General features: G+C 36.9%; 2 protein-coding genes across 2 annotated transcripts in view; both read right to left on the reverse strand.

Annotated features, from left to right (window-relative positions):
- Positions 1-3,347: 3,347 nt before the first annotated feature.
- Bbs10 (Bardet-Biedl syndrome 10) lies at positions 3,348-7,274 on the reverse strand. The gene is made up of 2 exons (XM_013023098.1): positions 7,066-7,274; positions 3,348-6,780 (listed from the first exon to the last, which is right to left on the reverse strand). Exons 1-2 carry the CDS (start codon positions 7,248-7,250, stop codon positions 4,851-4,853), a joined length of 2,115 nt encoding a protein of 704 aa, XP_012878552.1. The 5' UTR covers positions 7,251-7,274; the 3' UTR covers positions 3,348-4,850.
- Positions 7,275-8,543: 1,269 nt separating this feature from the next.
- The window catches only part of Osbpl8 (oxysterol binding protein-like 8), a 142,859-nt gene continuing 132,800 nt past the window's right edge, over positions 8,544-18,602 (reverse strand). The window contains exons 22-24 of the mRNA XM_013018747.1: positions 16,532-16,637; positions 14,007-14,109; positions 8,544-12,734 (exon numbers count right to left, since the gene is read on the reverse strand). Of these exons, the coding sequence (XP_012874201.1) occupies positions 12,602-12,734; positions 14,007-14,109; positions 16,532-16,637 (342 nt within the window). The 3' untranslated portion in view covers positions 8,544-12,601. The remainder of the gene's footprint in view (positions 12,735-14,006; positions 14,110-16,531; positions 16,638-18,602) is intronic.

The raw sequence follows: 18,602 nt of genomic DNA on the forward strand, positions 1-18,602 counted from the left end.
TTTGTCACAGTGCAAAACTAGCCTCTTTTACACTGTGCAAGGTGGGAATTAGTTGGACAAAATTCATTTATCTGTTTTTCTAATAGCAAGAATCTTCAGCATCATCACCCATCTTTTACAAGTTAACTTCAGTTTCTCTAAATTTGTAAAAAAGTAAAAGATAATAAAAGATGCAGACCCTTTTAGAACCAAGAAACACTGGAAAGCTCTTTCCTCTAGAGATTTTGCCAAGAATCCAATCTGTTTAATTTGAGCCTTACTTAGGATCATTGAGGTTTACCTTTGAAGAGTGTTCTGGGACCATGGCTCTTTCCTCTTTGCTTCCTGACCAGCAGAGAGGTAAGCAATTTTGGTCCCGTCACATGTTTTCTGCCATGGTATTTAGCTTGCTTAAAGGCCCCTAAACAACAGAACTAAGCAATCAGGGACTAAAACCTCAAACCATGAGCCAAAATAAACCTTCCTTTTAAGTTAATTTTCTCAGGTATTTTGCCACAGTGATGCAAAACTAACACAGCAAGGAAGCTGAAAATATTCTTCTTTTCATACAGTATCCCAACACAATTCACTGGCACTGTGACAACACAGTAGCCATGCTAAACAATTTTGGGGGTTAGCCAGACACACTGGAGAATCTCATCAAAAGCCTTAGGTATCCCACCTTGACAGTGCAGAATTATCTCAAATACTAGTTTCTCAGGGCAGGAGGTGAGAGCACCTGAGTTCAAACCCCAGTACTACAAAATGACAAAAACTATGGCTTCTGTAGGAAGAGAGAATCCAGTTTAAAATATTTTAAATCACATACAACAGAGTATCTGGAAATGGACTCAAAGCACCAATTTAAAAAGCCTGAAAATTGGAAAGCCAGCACTCCTGTTATCTGGACCCTACTTACCCCTTGAACATGTACTTACATTTGGACACTCCATCCTGACTTTTTTATGAGGAAGCATGATGCATGCTGGTCTTTAGATAACGAATCGAGAAACAAAACTATGGCCTATGGTGGATTTCCTTGCTTCTTGAAAAAAATGATCAAATACAGGAAACTGAACAACTGACAAGCAGATGGAGGATGTTCTTATCTGTGAAAGAAGTGGACACCCAAGCTGAGAGTCAGTGACTGGGCAAAAGCCCAAATGGAGGTTCAATATTGACAAATTCTACATTAAGTTCTGGAGACTAGGAGTTGTACAGTTAAGCCCCATTAGTCTGGCATGACTGGAGTTTACTGAAGTTGGTACAAATTAGTGTAGCACTGGACTCATTGTCTTAAGTGTTTAAATATGTGTTGCCATCTTGATGTTTCAAATGCTTTAGACTTTGTTTTTAGTCTGGCCTCAAACTTCTCAATCCCTCATTGTTAGAAAAACATTTTGGAAAAATAAATATGGGAAAAATTTGATAAAACCACAAGGTAGGTTTTTAAAACTATTTCTATTTGCTTTTGAAAAAAATATTTATAAAGTCATATAGCCAATGGAAGTTTTTTACTCTCTGTGCCAGATAAAGCTGCCATAACCAAGAGTCTCCAAAATACAGAGGCTGATGCTACCTACACGTTTACTTCAATCCAAGACAACAGTCTAGAGGTGATAGCCTACAAAGTTGAGACTCAACCCAGTCTTGTGGGAATCTCAGCTCCTTCCCTTGTGTCCGCGCCTTTTCCTAGGGTATTGTCTTTGACTTCACAGCCAAAACTCAGCTGCCTACATGCACTTTTGATAGCAGAGTGGAAATGCCAGTGGATAGGAGTGTACATCCCTTCCCTTGTCCTTTTTAGTTAGTATATCTATCTACAGCTAAGATTGACACTAATCTTTTGCAACGGATATATAATATATATATATATATATATATATATATGTATAATTAGTTTGTGAGCTAACGTTTTTTTGTCTTCTCTGCTGAACTGATGGGAAAGACATAAGCTAATTCTTCAGGAGCCAAAGAATGAGCAATATTTGGTAAGTTCAGGCTTGAATTGTATTCATTCCTCTTTCCCATTCCTTTTAGTGTGAAACATAGACACCATGACATTTTCCTCCACAAAATCATTAACTAGTTCAAAACATGCTTAAGTTTCACAACCTAATCCCTATTATTTTGAAGATAAAAATGGTTCCTGTAGGCTTACTGGGAAAAAAAAAATAAGCTTCCTAAAGGTTACCGAAGAAAATGTTTGTGGGAGGCAGACTGACATGTTAATTAAGGAAACAGTAAAACCTCAGCTAAGTTAAATGCGTATTTGTCTTTTATCTCTCCCATGGCTAAGCAGATTTTTTTTTGCAAAGATCACTGGCTCAATTATATGCCATCCCACATTCTCTTCTTATAATGTGATGCTGACATCCTTCCTATTGAACCGCAAGGCTTGAGTTCTCCCTGGAATCTCAGCTGACCTTCGTGACTGCCTGGCTGAGTGGAGCTAGAGTACAGTAACGCTCAGTCAAGCCCCAATCCTCAGAAGTAATAACATGATTCAAAGTTCCTAAATTCTGGGGTTATTCATTGTTCAACATTGGAACTGGTGAAGGGATCTTGATTTCAAAATTATCTTCACATTTTCCTTGGTCCCAATTCTTTAATATGTATTCAGATTTCATTCTATTTTTTTTTGCCCAGACACATTTTTATTACTATTCCAAACATACAAAACAAATGCATGAAACCCATATACCCAGCATAAATAAACAACCCTGTAATCTACCACTGAGCTGAACAATTGGATTATTTCTTCTTGCCTCAGGACCCCTGATCCTTCTTGATTCCCAGTCAGAATTTGCTCTGACAGTTTTGCTACTGCCATGCCTTACTTTTTTAAAACTATAATTTTATTGTTATTATTAAGGTGTTGTACAGGGGAGATTACCATTTCATAAATCAGGTGATGAACACATTTCTGGACATCCCTTTGTTTCCCCCCCCTTCCATCTCTGCTCACATGTTGCATAGTTCATTTTCCAATGTATATGAATACCATTCAGTGTATATTGAATACCATGTTCACCCTTCCTCTCTCCATTTATCATTTTTTATTATGTCACCTCAAACCCTTTGTATCAGAAGGCATAAACTTAAAAGTAATTACACTATTTAAAATCCAAATTTAAATAAGGAAAGTTTTATCATCATAACAAAAACATACTTTAATTGAAAGATAAAAGATTACTGTTCCACATTTTATGATTTTCTTTGTCCATTAAGTTTATAAGAAAAATTATAACCTTGTCTAGGAGGAGTAAAGGACTAATTTATTCAACAAATACACTCTTAACACATACACTGGGCAGATGTTCTGTGCAAGATATTAAACCAAGTGCCAATCACACAAGGATCCAGTCCCAGGTTAATTTATAATGCTCAATGAATACCAATGCAGAACATTAGGCAGGTTGGGAAAAATCTCCGAATACCTTTAGTGACTGAAGAATATTTACATTGGCAACAAAAACTAAAACAAAAGGATCTAAAAATGTTTAAAAGAATGGGAAAATGTCCAGCAGTTTGAACAGAGGCTCTCTCATCTATGAACTCAAGAAGAGCTAGATTACAATCCCCATGTTTTTAGAAATGAAATATGCATCTTTTAACATAAACCTTTGAAAACTGAACTATAATATAAAAGATATTCCCTGACAAAGTGCCTAGCTACAGTGGATTTTTAACATCACTTTTCTTAAATTCAATCTCAAACCAAACAGCATCATCTATCCATTAATTTTGTAGAAAAGTACATAAAGGCATAGCATATTTAGTATTTAGCCTAGTATTTGGCACACAGTAAGCACTCAGTAAAAATCTGTTGAGTAAATCAGAAACACAGACGTAGGGGAACAGATTGAAGATAACACTTTTATTTCATAAGCAGGTCTGAATATTTAGCATAAATAAAAATATTCTTTTGAGTATTACAAAGAACTACAAAAAGCAGAAGACACTGCTCTAATCTATGGCTAGAAGCACAGTATTACTTGCATTTTAAGCTCTTAAAATGAAAAGCAAAATGCATTTCTAAATTCACATTAGAAATATGCCATTTTTTGGTTACTACACTGAACAGGTCACTACTGAACATTGCCAGGGTTGGCAATGTCCCATATATAAGTAAAAGTAAGTACATGAAACATCAGGTGCACAGATTAGCTTTATAAGATTTTAGGAGCCAAGGAAAAATGAAAAGTATGAATGTCTTTTCTGGTATGAACTTTTAATCATAGAAATACATTCACAAAGCACAGTGCTGTTTCTGGAAACATATTAAATATATGTGCATAAATGGCAAAAATTTACCTGTTTTTTTCAAATGAGATAGAAACAACCCACATAACTTGTAAAAATAAAAAATATTCTAAAAGGAAAAAATTATGTTAAAAATTATGAGCAGGGAAAATTACTTTTTTCTTGGAAAATTATTTTAAATGAAGCAAATAATATTTGCTTTACAATTAAAATGAGATGGCCTTTGAGGACTCCCATCTGTATCTGAGATCTAATGACTACATGGACTACATATAAAAGTGAAGTTGAGAGTGAAGAAAGTAGAAAAAAGAAAGGAGCTATAAGCAAGTACCATCTCTCTACACAGATTAACAGAGCTCGATACACACAAAAAGGGGCAAGACACAAATTTAGCCAAATTTAGCTTCTCCATTTGTTCTGTTTCATAAATAAGTCTACCACAGATTTTAAATGGGTTGATAACCTTACAGTAGATCTACTATTTAAGTTGTATTATTTTCCTAAGTAGACTAAATTGCTTCAGAACCAGGAGTCATATGCCTGCATTACTTTATGGCTTGAGTAGGAATTTAAAAAAAAAACCTAAAAAAAACAAACTTCAGATGTTAAAGTTCATCTTCTGAATCTTGATCACAATTTTTCTGAGGTGGCCTCCTAACACTGATAATCAAATCAATGGTTAATATTTTTGCCAAACACTGAAGAACTGAAGTTAGTAACTGGTACTTACCAGTTACTGATTCCAAACCTACCTGACTGTTTACCATGGGTTGATGGGTTTGTAGTGCATGGACAGAACTCAAATATATTTGTGGAAAGCTGTTATTTCCTTTCTTGGACTTATAAAGGGTTTGAGGAATGCTTAAAAGTGCATTAGCTATTAATGTAATAACTATGGTTTCTTCTGATTGCTGGCATTTTTTGGCATAGTTGAGAAGGTAGTAATGTAACAAGATCTCAAAACTGCCACCTACTGGCAAAACACAACCTGCTGGCACAGATGAGGAATGGTAACATATATCCAATGACTTGGATCTCAATGGTAACAGGTTCCCTTTTCTAGGAATTTCTGTGACCTGTAAATTTTCATAAGAAATTTCTATTCTAGTGTTTTCTGTTGTAGATTTATCAGTGGAATTAGCTAATAGCTCAGAGTCATCCATTATTTTGTTTTTTTCTGGAGACAAACACCTCTGTGCTTTATTTGTTTGGAATGTATCTCTTGGTGCCACTTCTGGTATTGAACATGGAATATTTGCTTCTAATTCTACATCTGAAACTACCAAATTTTCACATACATCTTTGCTCTTTACTATGTTCTGATGTGATCTAAGTATTGAGTCATTGCTAATTTCTGGTAACTGATTACTTTTTTGGCTATTTTTATAAGTAAGAGGATTTGATCTGCCATTTTGGTCACTGGCTTGTATTACATAATTTAGATCAAGATCAATATATAACTGCCGAAGCATTTTAAGTGCTCCATGTAAAGCACTCTCATGTTGTTCAACAAGGCCCAGAACTGGTCCACAAAGAACTATACTGTGTGGTATAAATGTACATGTGCTAATTAAGCCAAGATGAACATACCTTTTGGATCTAAGTATAAGCGGTTTACAAAATTTCACAAGGGCAGTGTTAGAAATTTCACACTGTGATGAGGTTTGTGGTAATTCACAGGGAGTAAGACCAATGATCCTCCAGATAAGAGATATTTCTTCTGATGATAAACACTCCACTACTGATATGCCACTCAATCTTGCATAATAAATAACTAAATCTGGTTGTTTCACACTAGAGAGAAGCAATTTCACATTTTGACTATGCAACTGTGTCATTATTGCTTTTGTTTTTTCTATAATCCAAAACTGAGATGTCTGAAATTGTGCTTCTGAATTTAGCATAAACTCTGATCTAGAGGTTGAAAAAAGAGGCTGGATAATTTCCTTTACTATCACCATTCGTATGTCACCCTCTGCTGGACAGTAAACAGAAAAATCTCTGTGAAGCACGAGCCCATCGACAATTCTAGAGTCTGAAACAGGAAGGCCAGTTACACCAACATTCAATTCTACAAAACAGTCATCCACTAGTTCAAATAATTCAACCCCACTTTCGTAAGTCATACATTTGAAAAAGTAATCACACATCAATTGTGAAATAAATTTGTGATTATTTCTTCCCACCCTTCCACAAAAATAAGCTCCTAAAAGTAACTCTAAAGAGCCCCCACACAAAGTTTTGTCTTTCGCAGATGGAGAAAAGATGGACAGAAAGTGTTTACTTAAACAATGATCCATAGTATAGTCTAGTATTTGTGTCTGAAACGTTAGTAGAGCTTGGGAAATAAATTTCCACTGACAACTATCTTTCCAGTGCCTTTCCAAGGTTTGCATAGTTCCAATACTCAACGAATCCTTTTCTTTTCCTGTGATTGCATGAAGTCCTCTGAGTAAATGGCAAAGAAAAATAATAAATGTTTTAGCACCATCTCCTGTTTGTTTGAGATGACTGGAAACACACGCCACTATCATCCTGTACAAAAAAAAAATAAAGTAACTTGAAGGAGGACTTAATACATTGGAATCAAGATAACACCATGTTCATCACAGCTATAGACACGGACACCCATCCTTAGCTTTACTTTTCCTACTCGAAGTCCCTTGGTTCTGTTTTTAAGGTTCTGGGATGGGGCGCAGGGGAGGGTCTCGGGAGGTGGTTAGCTGTGAGGACCAGGCCCCGCGAGGTCGCGCCTGCAGTCACGAGGCTCGGGCGCCGGTCACCGGCTCCGGCCTGGCCCTGAGGGAGGCACGCTGGTACCTGGCTATGGGATGCTCTAGGCGTAGCGCCGCCAAGAGGCGGCCTCCATCCCGGCTGAGCAGCACCTCGCCGGTGGGCTTCGTGCACAAAACCTGCCGCCCATCTGGCCCCAGGCAGCGGCTCACGATGCTCTCCAGCACCTGGGCCACCCGCAAGGCCGTCTTCACCGATGCCGGGACAGCCATGGAAGCAGGGCGCCCAAACCGTTCCCTCCCGCCGGCCTACAGAGGTGACGTCAGGGCGACCCGACGGGGGCGGGCGAGACCGGAAAGCGGGAGCCGGAAGCGAGGGCGGGGCGTGACCCGGAAGCCAGCCCTCAGAACCGGAAGCCGTGGAAGCCAGGCCTGCCAGGGCGGGTAACGTATCCGCTCGCTTGGCTGGAAAGCTGGGCTGGAAGAGCCGTCACCCTTAAGATGGGGCGAGAAAGCCTGGATTTGCCCAGAGCTGTCCCTGAAATGGACACCCGGAGTCCTAGGTGCATGCCTTACCCTCTGGTGGCCTCAGCTGCCCCCCCTACCCCGCCTTCGGGATGCCGCCGCCGCCGCGGGCGGGAGGGCGGGGCCGGGACGGGAGGGGCGAGCAAGGGGAGCAGGGGGAGGGGGGAGCAGGGGGAGGAGGGGAGGGGGGAGCAGGGGGAGGAGGGGAGGGGGGAGGAGGGGCGGGAGGGGGGAGCAAGGGGAGGAAGGGAGGGGGGAGCAGGGGGAGGGGCCGCGCCCTCCGGGAGCCTCGGCTCCGCCTCCGAGTCGCGCGCCTGCTGGGCACGTGGCCGCCTCCGCTCCCCTCCCCGGCATCAAAACCAGGGACCGCGCGGGCGGCCACCGAGACTCAAGTGTTAGGAAGGGTTTCCACACATTCTAGAACTCCAGAGCACAAGGCAGCCCCACCAACTGCAGTTTAACTCTTTAACCGAAGTGTTTCGATGATGAGGACTTCGTCCCATTAGTCACATCGATGATCAGTGGTATGCTTTAACACTGGTCTACTTTACTGGATCGAGCCCAGAGACTTAGGAAGTGAAATACTTTTTAGGCATTGATAGAACAGTAAAACCTTGCTGTCATTCTGGGTCTTTCTCTGTAGCTGTGTGACTTTCCACTCAAAGCAAAGGTCCTACACCATTTGAACCACACCACTCCTAGCTATCTGCTGTTAAATCGAAGATAAGCATCTCCAGTTTGTCTCCTGAACTGGCTTCAACTCAGCCTCCTGAGGCCTGAGCCACTGGCTTGTGCTATCATTCTTCCTGTGCAGTTTTGGTAGTCATTTAAATTCTCTGAACCTCTATTCTTCATACATAAAATCTAGGCAATTCCCATTTATTTGTTAGGAAGAGATAAGAATATAAAGTACCCCAGGTTAAGCATGCATTAGAAACTGTTAAATCTCAAGTCCTCCCCCATACCTTGCATCTACCCCCATAGAAAAGGGAGGGAGGGAACTAGTTATACTATGTTATACTAAGAGTCGTTGGATCACAGTTTGCTGTTTTAAAAATTTTATTTAGAATGCCTACTTGTAGAAGTTAACGGTTTTTACAGATCTTTAGAAAAATTCAATTCTTTTCTTTCTGCAAACATTTATAACAGGTTAGGAATAATAGATAAGAAATGTAATACATTACAAAACAGTAGCCTGTGACTATCTACATTTACTATGCACCTTAAGGAAAAGAATGAGTGTGCCATACTTGCACTGCAGATAACATACTTTTAATTTTATCATACAAAACTGACCAGTGGTAGTGCTTGAATTTATAAATGGCCATTAAACAGGATATTTATAAACTTAAGTGTATATTTAGCATGCTAAAACATGAAAAAAAATTCAACCAAAGTTCTGTGGCTCATCATTCAACTGTTTCATGGCAATTTGCTTTCAATTTTCAGTATTATAATACCAAAATAATTTTACATGATAAATGCAGAAACAAAATTTTCTAAATATTTTAGAAAGTATATTCACATTCATTTTGTCATGGGTTTCTTGTGGCTCTTCTAAATATGTTAATCATACTAAAAAGACACTGGTCCTATACAATTTTAACAGTCCATTTTCAATTAAAAACTAACAAAAGTTATATGTTAAGAGTAACAAAAAGGAAATTAAGTACACTAACAAGGATATGTAGAAGAAAATGAAATTACATCATATTGGCAGGTTATACATCTTAAAGAATCTCTTTTTACACTTAGTCAAATAACATACAAATTGAAATGTAAACTTACTGGTTTATGTGGGGTTCCCCTCATTGGGTCAAATTGGAAAATTTTATATAAATACTAATATTTTATTTCTTTACATTTTACATAATTTATCATAATTTCTATTCTTACATATTGACTCATCAATTAATACCATTATCATTGTAGGTCAAGCAAAAATCTCCAACTACTGATTACTCACTAGAAATGCTGAACATATGAAAAAAAATTTTACACATTGTTATCTTAAATTTGATGAAGATATTCTTCAAAAAGTTAAAACTGCCTTCCACAGAATTCTGTGTATATGGCACAAGATGACATCCAAAACTGTGTGAATTCCATCAAAAAGGCACTGTTTACAATACTCAGAATATTCTGACAAGTCTACTTCAGTGATGTTTGAGAATAAGAAGATATTTGAAATAGGTAAATAGACAAACCCTTAAAAAAGTACAGCACTGCTATTTAAATATACTTCCACTATATAAAAGGAAATAAAGTGACACAAAGAAATGACCTTTTTATGACAAATAAGCCTATAAATACTTTGAACATATTACAGTTCTGTAACACAAAAATGACAAAAATATTTTCTTAAAGGCACAAAAGCATGAATATTAAGTGAGAGTTGTAATTTACAAGGCCAACTTTTCAATGGAATGCAATTATCAACTGAGCTGTGACAAAGATTATATTGTACCTTCATAAGTGATACATAAAGTACTGATATAAGATATCTATATTGCTGTAATAACATTCCATATGCTTTTTATGATCTTTTTTCTAGCCAATAATAATGTCTCACTAAAAGAGAATGACTGAAGACCTAGTACATTTCACAACTAAAACAAAAGTGCATGTGTCAATAATTATTACTCATATAAATTTTCCTGTGAGAAAACATTTTCCATAAAAGAAAACTGGTCTTAAGGTCATAAATCTTAGAAACCACCATGAAGCTTTCAGACGGTTGGGAACTGTGAATGACATTAAAAATCCATATATAGAGGAATATTAATCTCAGAAAAAAGAACATTCAAAGTCAATTACATATTATGGCTAACTACAAAGATAACTGAATGTTTTAATGGATTCACATACTAAGCCCCAGTATAAGTACTGATCTGCAATTAAGCCACCAATTCCTGAGTTTTGTGTTCTGCCCACAGAAATGAACCTATACAACAAAAGCATGTGGAAATTATTCAATTAGAAATATGCTTTTAGTGTATATAAGAAACAGTCATGAATAACCCTGCTCCTTAGGTTTTGACTCCTTGGGTAAGAATCTATAACATTTTTCCTTAAAAACAAAATCAAAATAATAAAATAATTACTCTTCCAGTCTTATAAGACATCCATGCAAATAAAACAATATTAGATCAAATGAAAAAGTAACATACAAGTGGGTAAGACCAAAACCCTAAGGTCATCAATAAAAAATTTTAAGTTGCCAAGATTTAATGATGAAATAACTTTTGTGATTAGCCAACCAAGTTTCATATAGTATAAATTAATGCTAATTTAAATCATATAAAGATCAAATTGTACAATATTTACAAAATACCACATGTCAATGAATAGGCAGTTGAGCATATAATATTGGTAACAATGCAAATACAAAATATATACTGAGAAATATGAAATATAATCCCAAACCCACCTGTTCTAAGACTAATGAAAATACTGGATACACATACACCTTATTTATGCTGGTACATTTAAAAAGTTCTTATGTGTACATATGGAATGCAGTACTGTTTTGACAATACTGCACGGGACATGGCTCTTCATAGATACCTAAGGATACTTAGTTCTATTTGTTAGAAAAAAACCAGGTTATCAGTTTTCATAAAATTAGCAATTCTCCCTTGATATAACATTACATTTGTCACAGCACAGAGTTGATTGTAATTTTACATGTGTCTCACAGTCTCTTCTTAGTCAAAGGCAGATATAGTCAGAGCAATTATTCTCTCTGATCTACATTTTCATTTAAAAAAGCACTCCAAAAATCTATATTTTCTAAAGTATATTTTAGGACATCATCTTCCTAAACTACTTTTGCAAAAAAAAAAAGTTAAGGACTATATGTAAAAACAGAAAGTTAAAAGGGTATGTTGAAGATATAGGCAAAAAAAAGAGGAAAAATATGCCTGACAAAATGAATCTTAAAGAATTGTGGTTTTGCCACAAGATGAAAATTACTAAGAATAGAGGGGCATAATAAAGACTTAAACTTTAAAACTCAATACTTTTAAATGCTCAACTACTGCACATTTTAAGGAAACCAATTTTAATGCATACATATAAAGGCTATTAAATAGTGCCATTTCTTATTGCCTTTTTCTTTTTGGTTTTTGAAGTAAAACATTTGTTAATAGTTTTTTCCTATTCTACTTATTCATTGAACATACCAGGGTTCAAATGAACACTAAAATGTTTTTCAAAAGAAAAAACATGAACTATCACTATTTCATATGCCTTATAAACACCTTTATAATTTGGCCTATTAACATGGACCAGATAACTTAAAAAAAAAAAAGAAAAAAGGACAGCAATCATTTTTGACCACACTTTTCAAAAGTGCGTATGGTGGTGTTACAATTAATACATCCATGTAGCTGCATACCAGGTTTTTTATATTGATATACACATAAGTACATATATACTTATACTTAGAAATATTAAATTCTACAGGTTTAAAAATCATTTGTAAACTTTTAAGAACTTTGCCACGTCTTTTTCAAGATACTAATTCTGACCATTTGTAATTTTTATTTCTTGGTGTTTCTAAGAACACAATTGACCTGGGTACTTTGGAAATGATTTTTAACAGTATGATATATTGAAATATTTACAATAGGTCTATTACCCCATCATTTCCAAGTCTGTAAATTCCTTGATAATAGTTTTGTGCCTATCTTAAGAAGAAAATAGACTACCATACATACATTAATAAGATCAATAGCATTTTCATTATGAACAATGTTTGCAGTACATCTCAGAACATTCTATAGAACACAAGACTAATGTCTAATAAGAATACATAAGAGATAGCTATGTGTACATGTAATCACATGTAAGACATATTCTCATAAAAGCTAGAAATATCCTGGTTCTTAACACATAGCTCACATTATTAGACAAATGGGATAGCTCTCATTTTAAGTTAAGGATAAAAGATATGAAAGGTAGACACATATACACTTATCTCCTGTAATTTTTGTTTTAGAAATATTTCATGTTTTAACAAAGACCAAACCAACTTGAACACTGGTCCCAGGTCAAAGCTGATTTTTCTAGTTCACTGATTGAACTGTAAAGAACTTCTACTTAAACATGAAGTTTATTATGACTTGAAGCAAAATCAGGAGGAAAATGATGAAGTAGTCTTTCTGTTGCAGAAAATAATCCGTGGCAGGTGTGCTTGGAACTAAGTGATTTCGAAGAGCCATAATGTTTCTACAAAATTATAAACAATGATTACATTAATGTTCCAGAGATGTTAGCACAAAATTCACAATTTGATATCATATGGTCAGAAAGACCTTAATACATTATCTAAATAATCTGTTAAATTACTACCAAAACAAGGATATGATGATACCATACTTCACATCAAATTATATGTACCAAACATAATTATGTTTGTAAAAATGACATAGAAACATACTACCTTCTGTTACAGCAGTTGTTTTAAAAACAAACATTTGCTTTTTAATTGATTCAGTAAGGTTCTTTTTGTAAGGGTAGAAATAGAAGAAAATTCTAAATTCTCCAGGAAAAAAAATGAACAGTAAAATTCAAACAAACAAACAAAAATAAACCCAGCTGGGCCCTGATGGCTCATGCCTGTAATCCTAGTTACTCAGGAGGCTGAGATCTGAGGATCACGGTTCAAAGCCAGCCCGGGCAGGAAAGTCCATGAGACTAATCTCCAATTAACCACCAGAAAACTGAAAGTGGTGCTGTGGCTCACATGGTAGAGGGCTCACCTTGAGCTGAAGAGCTCAGGGACAGTGCCCAGACCCAGAGTTCAAGCCCCATGACCAACAACCAAAAGAAAAAACAAACCAACACTGTAGATGTAAGCCACTATTTAATTGTCCAAAATGTATCTAGTATTGAGTGCTGAATACATAAAAACAGGTGGGCCAATATTTTCAACATTTAAAAACTAAGCATGGAAGGAATATAAGCATGAGAGGAAATGAATCTGAACTCAGACTAACTTTAGCAATGGAATAGGATCAGGATTCCTTCTCCTCCAAGAAAACTCTAAGTGTTAATAATCTTTAGTTGCTGGATTTTGGTGTACTTGCTGCAGAGGATACTGGGATAGTAAGAAGAACACTCAAAAATCATTGGGCATGACTATTTACCCATTGTTTTCGTAGTATTTCAATATATCAACAATGAGTAAATTAAATATTAACCATATACAATGGGGCTGTCAAACCAAGCCTTGTTACCTTTCTCAGAAACTATCCCATCTCCATACTCAATTGGAGCATGCAATCCTAGCAGTAAAATACAGTGGTTCCAATTCTACTTCAGAAGAGAAAAAAAATCCACCGTTTTACCCAGTATCTTAGTCCTAGAGGAATGTCATAAGGTTACATACATCAGATGATAGAAGCCAGAATTCTAGTTTAACTTAGCAATAATGTAACTATATGTAAGATTTTCCATATAACCAATTTCTTAACTATTCACTCAGTCAGTAGATATTACCTTTTGATATCTTCCTGTGTTTGTTTTATAGATTCGATGGAATTTTGAATGTCTCCCAGTTCAATCCCTTTCTTTCTTCGTGTACTTGGTTTTACAGATTGAGCTAAAAGACATTTAGAATTAAATCTAAAATTAAATTTAATTCTTTTTTTTTTTTTTTTGTCGGTCGTGGGGCTTGAACTCTGGGCCTGGGCGCTGTCCCTCAGCTCTTCAGCTCAAGGCGAGCACTCTACCACTTGAGCTACAGCACCACTTCCGGTTTTCTGGTGGTTTATTGGAGATAGGAGTCTCACGGTCTCTCCTGCCCGGGCTGGCTTTGAACCGCGATCCTCAGATCTCAGCCTCCTGGGTAGCTAGGATTACAGGCGTGAGCCACCAGCGCCCGGCTTAAATTTAATTCTTGTATAACAAAATTTTCCTTAGCTAAGCATTAGTCTTATGGCTAGATATTAGCATAAAACTAATACTCAGTTTTGAGTCTCAACCATATCATTTCAAAATACTATGGATGGGTCTGGGAAGGTGGCTCAGTATTAGAGTGCTTGTCTTGCATGCATGAGGCTGGATTCAATTCCTCAGCACCACATAAACAGAAAAAGCCAGAAGTGGCGCTGTAGCTCAAGTGGTAGAGCACTAGCCTTGAGCTAAAGAGCTGAGGAACAGTGCCCAGGCCCAGAGTTCAGGCCCCACGACCGACAAAACAAAAACAAAAAACCTTTATGGATGCCAGGTACCAGTGGCTAATGCCTATAATCCTTCCTAGTCAGGAGGCTAAGATGTGAAGATTTATGTTTGAAGCCAGCCTGGGCAGGAAAGTCCATGAGACTCACTAAAAAGCCAGAAGTGGAGCTGTGGCTCAAGCAATAGAATGTTAGGTTGGAGCAAAAATGTTCAGGGATAGCACCTAGGTTCTGAATTCAAGCCCTAGGACTGGCACACTAAGATAACAACAAAATACCATAGATATAACATAGTCATAAATTATTTTTGGATGGCATAATTTTTTATTTTATAGCTCATTAAAATGGGCAAAAATAATTCACTTAAAATATGTATTAATTGTGGGAAGGTATTAATTTTCTATTAGTTGTAATATTCTTTCAGTTACCCAAACTTTAAATCTCTGTAGTCACTTTGGTTCTTCGTCTACACATTTTTATTTTCAAGCAGCAAGCTGTATAGACTTTCCTCCCACTCCCAAATCCCTCATCATATTCATTCCTTCATTTCATTCCTTTTTATTCAGATGTTATTTAACCTCTAGGTCTCAGCTTCCTCTTTCCCTCCCTCCCATCCCTCTTGTTGTTAAACTGGGGTTTGAACACAGGGCCTTAAACCATAGTCTTTCCATTTTCAGCCTCCAGAGTACCTAGGATTATAGGTGTAAGCCTGTCTCATTTTAATAATAATAATACTATTATTATTGACATGGTTGTGTTAAGGTATAGTTAACTTAGTTTTGACATATGTTAGTCAATAAATAATAAAACTGTACATAATATTACCTTTTAGTACATTGGAATCATATGACTTGCTGATAAACCTTCGTTCATTGAATTCCTTAATTTCTCTACTGTGTTGTACCTCCTTACCACATCCCTAGACTAGACTGCTATAATCCACTAGAAATCCTAAGAATTCATCAGGGCTCTTCTAAGAACCATCTTTCAAACTGAATTGAGATTCTTCTCCTTCAAACTCTTTCTCATCTAATTTTCTTATACTCACTGTTTAAGTGAAATTAGCTCCCTAGCAGAGTGCAAACTCATTAGATGCTATGGCTTAAAGTTTATTTTCCCATAATGTCTAAGATATTAATTTGATCCTTTCTTAATTGTATTTCAGTGTGGTTTAAAACCGCTCATATATTATGTGGCTCAAACAAGAATGTGCCATTATTTAATCTAGTAGCCCATAAATTATATATTAGCTATATTGTTTTTGTCTGCGACTTTAAACAGCAATTTATTTTAAAAATGAAAGATTTCTTGAAGCATGGAACTGAGCTCACAGCTTGAAAAATGCTTTCTGAATTTCAACCATGTTTTAAGGCATAAGAATTACTATTATTCTTATTTGTCCATCTCTCTTTTGTATCTTCATGCCTTTTCCTTATAGTCTGCTCTTGCAATTTATGTATAATCTAATATAGCTTTTATACCCTATCCCTACTTCCCCCTAAATTCTTACATTATCTCCTTGATTAATTTTGTTTTTAGTCAGTCATGGGGCTTGAACTCTGGGCCTGGGAACTACCTCTGAGCTCTTCAGCTCAAGGTGAGTGCTCTACCACCTGAGCCACAGAGCTACTTCCAATTTTCTGGTGGTTAATTGGACACAAGAGTCTCACGGATTTTCCTGCCTGGGCTGACTCTGAACTATGATCCTCAGATCCCAGCCTCCTGAGTAGTTAGGATTACAGGCATAAGCCACCGGTACCCAGCTCTCCATGGTTAATTTGAAAAATCATTTACATACATCAAAGTAGATGTTTATGGTGAATAGTTTACAATATATATTTTTACTTTCACTTCCAGATGAGTCCTGGATATCAGGTTCTGGGGAGGAGTAGCCTTTTGTCACTTTCTTCTGTTGCCTGGTTGGCTTATGTTTCATTTTGGGGACATTGACCTGAAAAAAAAAATCATGCTCTTGAGTTGGCATGGTAATTTATATTAAAAGACCACTGTCATACAATTTTCAAAACCATTCATGGGGATCAGAAACAGGGCAAAGAAAAAAAATCTAATGAAACTGAACCAATAATGCATTACAAATTATCTTATTTGTCATAGGAAAAAATTTGGCACCAAAAGTAAAATACCGAAGTAACTCCTTTTTTACTTGTAGCAATCCAATGTTTTATTCATCAAATAGACAGCAACTGTTGTCAGTATGAATTTTCTTCCAAAAGTGTGTTATCTTTGTCTTTTGGAGCTAGAGTCTTACAATTTTTCTTTTTCTTGTTTTCCTATTTTGGAGATGGAGTCTCACAACTTTTCCTTTTTTTGTTGCTTGTTTTTTCAGTTGTATGGCTTGAATTCAGGGGCCTGAAATTTTTAGCTCAAAGCTAGTGCTCTACCACTTACTTCAAGCCACTTCTGGTGTTCTCATGGTTAACTGGAGATAAGCGTTTCAGGGACTTTCCTGCCACAGCTAGATCCTCAGATCTCAGCCTCCTAGGTAGCTAGAATTACGGGCATGAGTCACTGGTGCCCGGCTTGTCTCCCAAGCTTTTTGCCTGAGCTGGCTTAGAATCACCCTAATCCTTTGGATCTCAGCTTCCTGAGCAACTAGGATTACAAATGTGAGCCAACAGTTCCTGGCTCAATGATATTAAATAATAATGTTTGAATATCATACTTATCAGCTAGGTGATAATAGCTTACATCTATAATTCTAGCTACTCAGGAGTCCTGGAAGCTGTCAGTTTGAAAGCAGCCCAGACAGAAAAATCATGAGACTATTTACAGTTAACAAGGAAAATGTAGGCATTTTAGGCATATCCCAATTAGTAGAGGCTTGAGCAAGAAAGCAAAGAGAGCATGAGTCACTGAGTTCAAGCCTGGTACCAGTGTAGGCAAGCGCACACACAGGCACACAAAAAAATCATACTTATTTTGTTACCAATATTAGAAATACTGGATGGAAGGAAATACTGCATTATGTTGCGTTTCTAGTAGAACTTAGATGATTGATAGTTTAATAATATATGGATAATAGAGGAAGCAACTTAGGGTAAACAGAAATGGAACTAAAATTTTGCAGAGCTTAAACTTACAAAAATTTCTAATTCATAGTGAGCAAGAGGATTCTGTATTCAGCCTATATTTCTACTTCAAATCCTGGAGCATTAAAATGACAAAGGTGTCAGCAATACAACTGAGTGTAAATCTTTGCATATATACATTTTTTATTTTTAGCAACTATCTACAATGTAGCACCGTTAATTAGCAGTATTTTTATATAACAATCACTATTTCCAAAACATCAGTAACTCCCCATTCTCTCCTTTTTCTGATTTTCTGTAGCTTCTAATCTATTTTTAGTCTCTATTAATTCATTCATTTGGAAAATCATATAATATTTGCCTTTTTTTTTTTTTTTGGTCGGTCATGGGTCTTGAACTCTGGGCTTGGGCGCTATCCCTGCGCTCTTCAGCTCAAGGCAAGCATTCTACATCTTGAGCCACACCACCACTTCCAGTTTTTTAGTGGTTAATGAGTCCTGCCCAGGTTTTGAACTGTGATCCTCAGATCTCAGCCTCCTCAGTAGCTAGGATTACAGGCGTGAGCCACTGGCGCCCGGCAATATTTGCCATTTTTATTTGGTCCTACCTTGTTTAGTGCAAGATTTTCAAGTTTCGGGCTGGGAAGATGGCTCAGTGGTAGAGCGCTTGCCTTGCATGCCTGAGGCCCTGGGTTCCATTCCTCTGCACCACATAAGCAAAATGAAAAAAAGCCGGAAGTGGTGCTGTGGCTCAAGTGGTAGGGCACTAGCCTTGAGCTGAAGAGCTGAGGGACAGCGCCCAGGCCCAGAGTTCTGCCCCCACGCCCGGGCCCAAAAAAAAAAAGAAAAAAGGACAGCAATCATTTT

This window comes from Dipodomys ordii, unplaced genomic scaffold, assembly GCF_000151885.1.
Source record: "Dipodomys ordii isolate 6190 unplaced genomic scaffold, Dord_2.0 Scaffold3, whole genome shotgun sequence".
Taxonomy (NCBI): Eukaryota; Metazoa; Chordata; class Mammalia; order Rodentia; family Heteromyidae; genus Dipodomys; species Dipodomys ordii.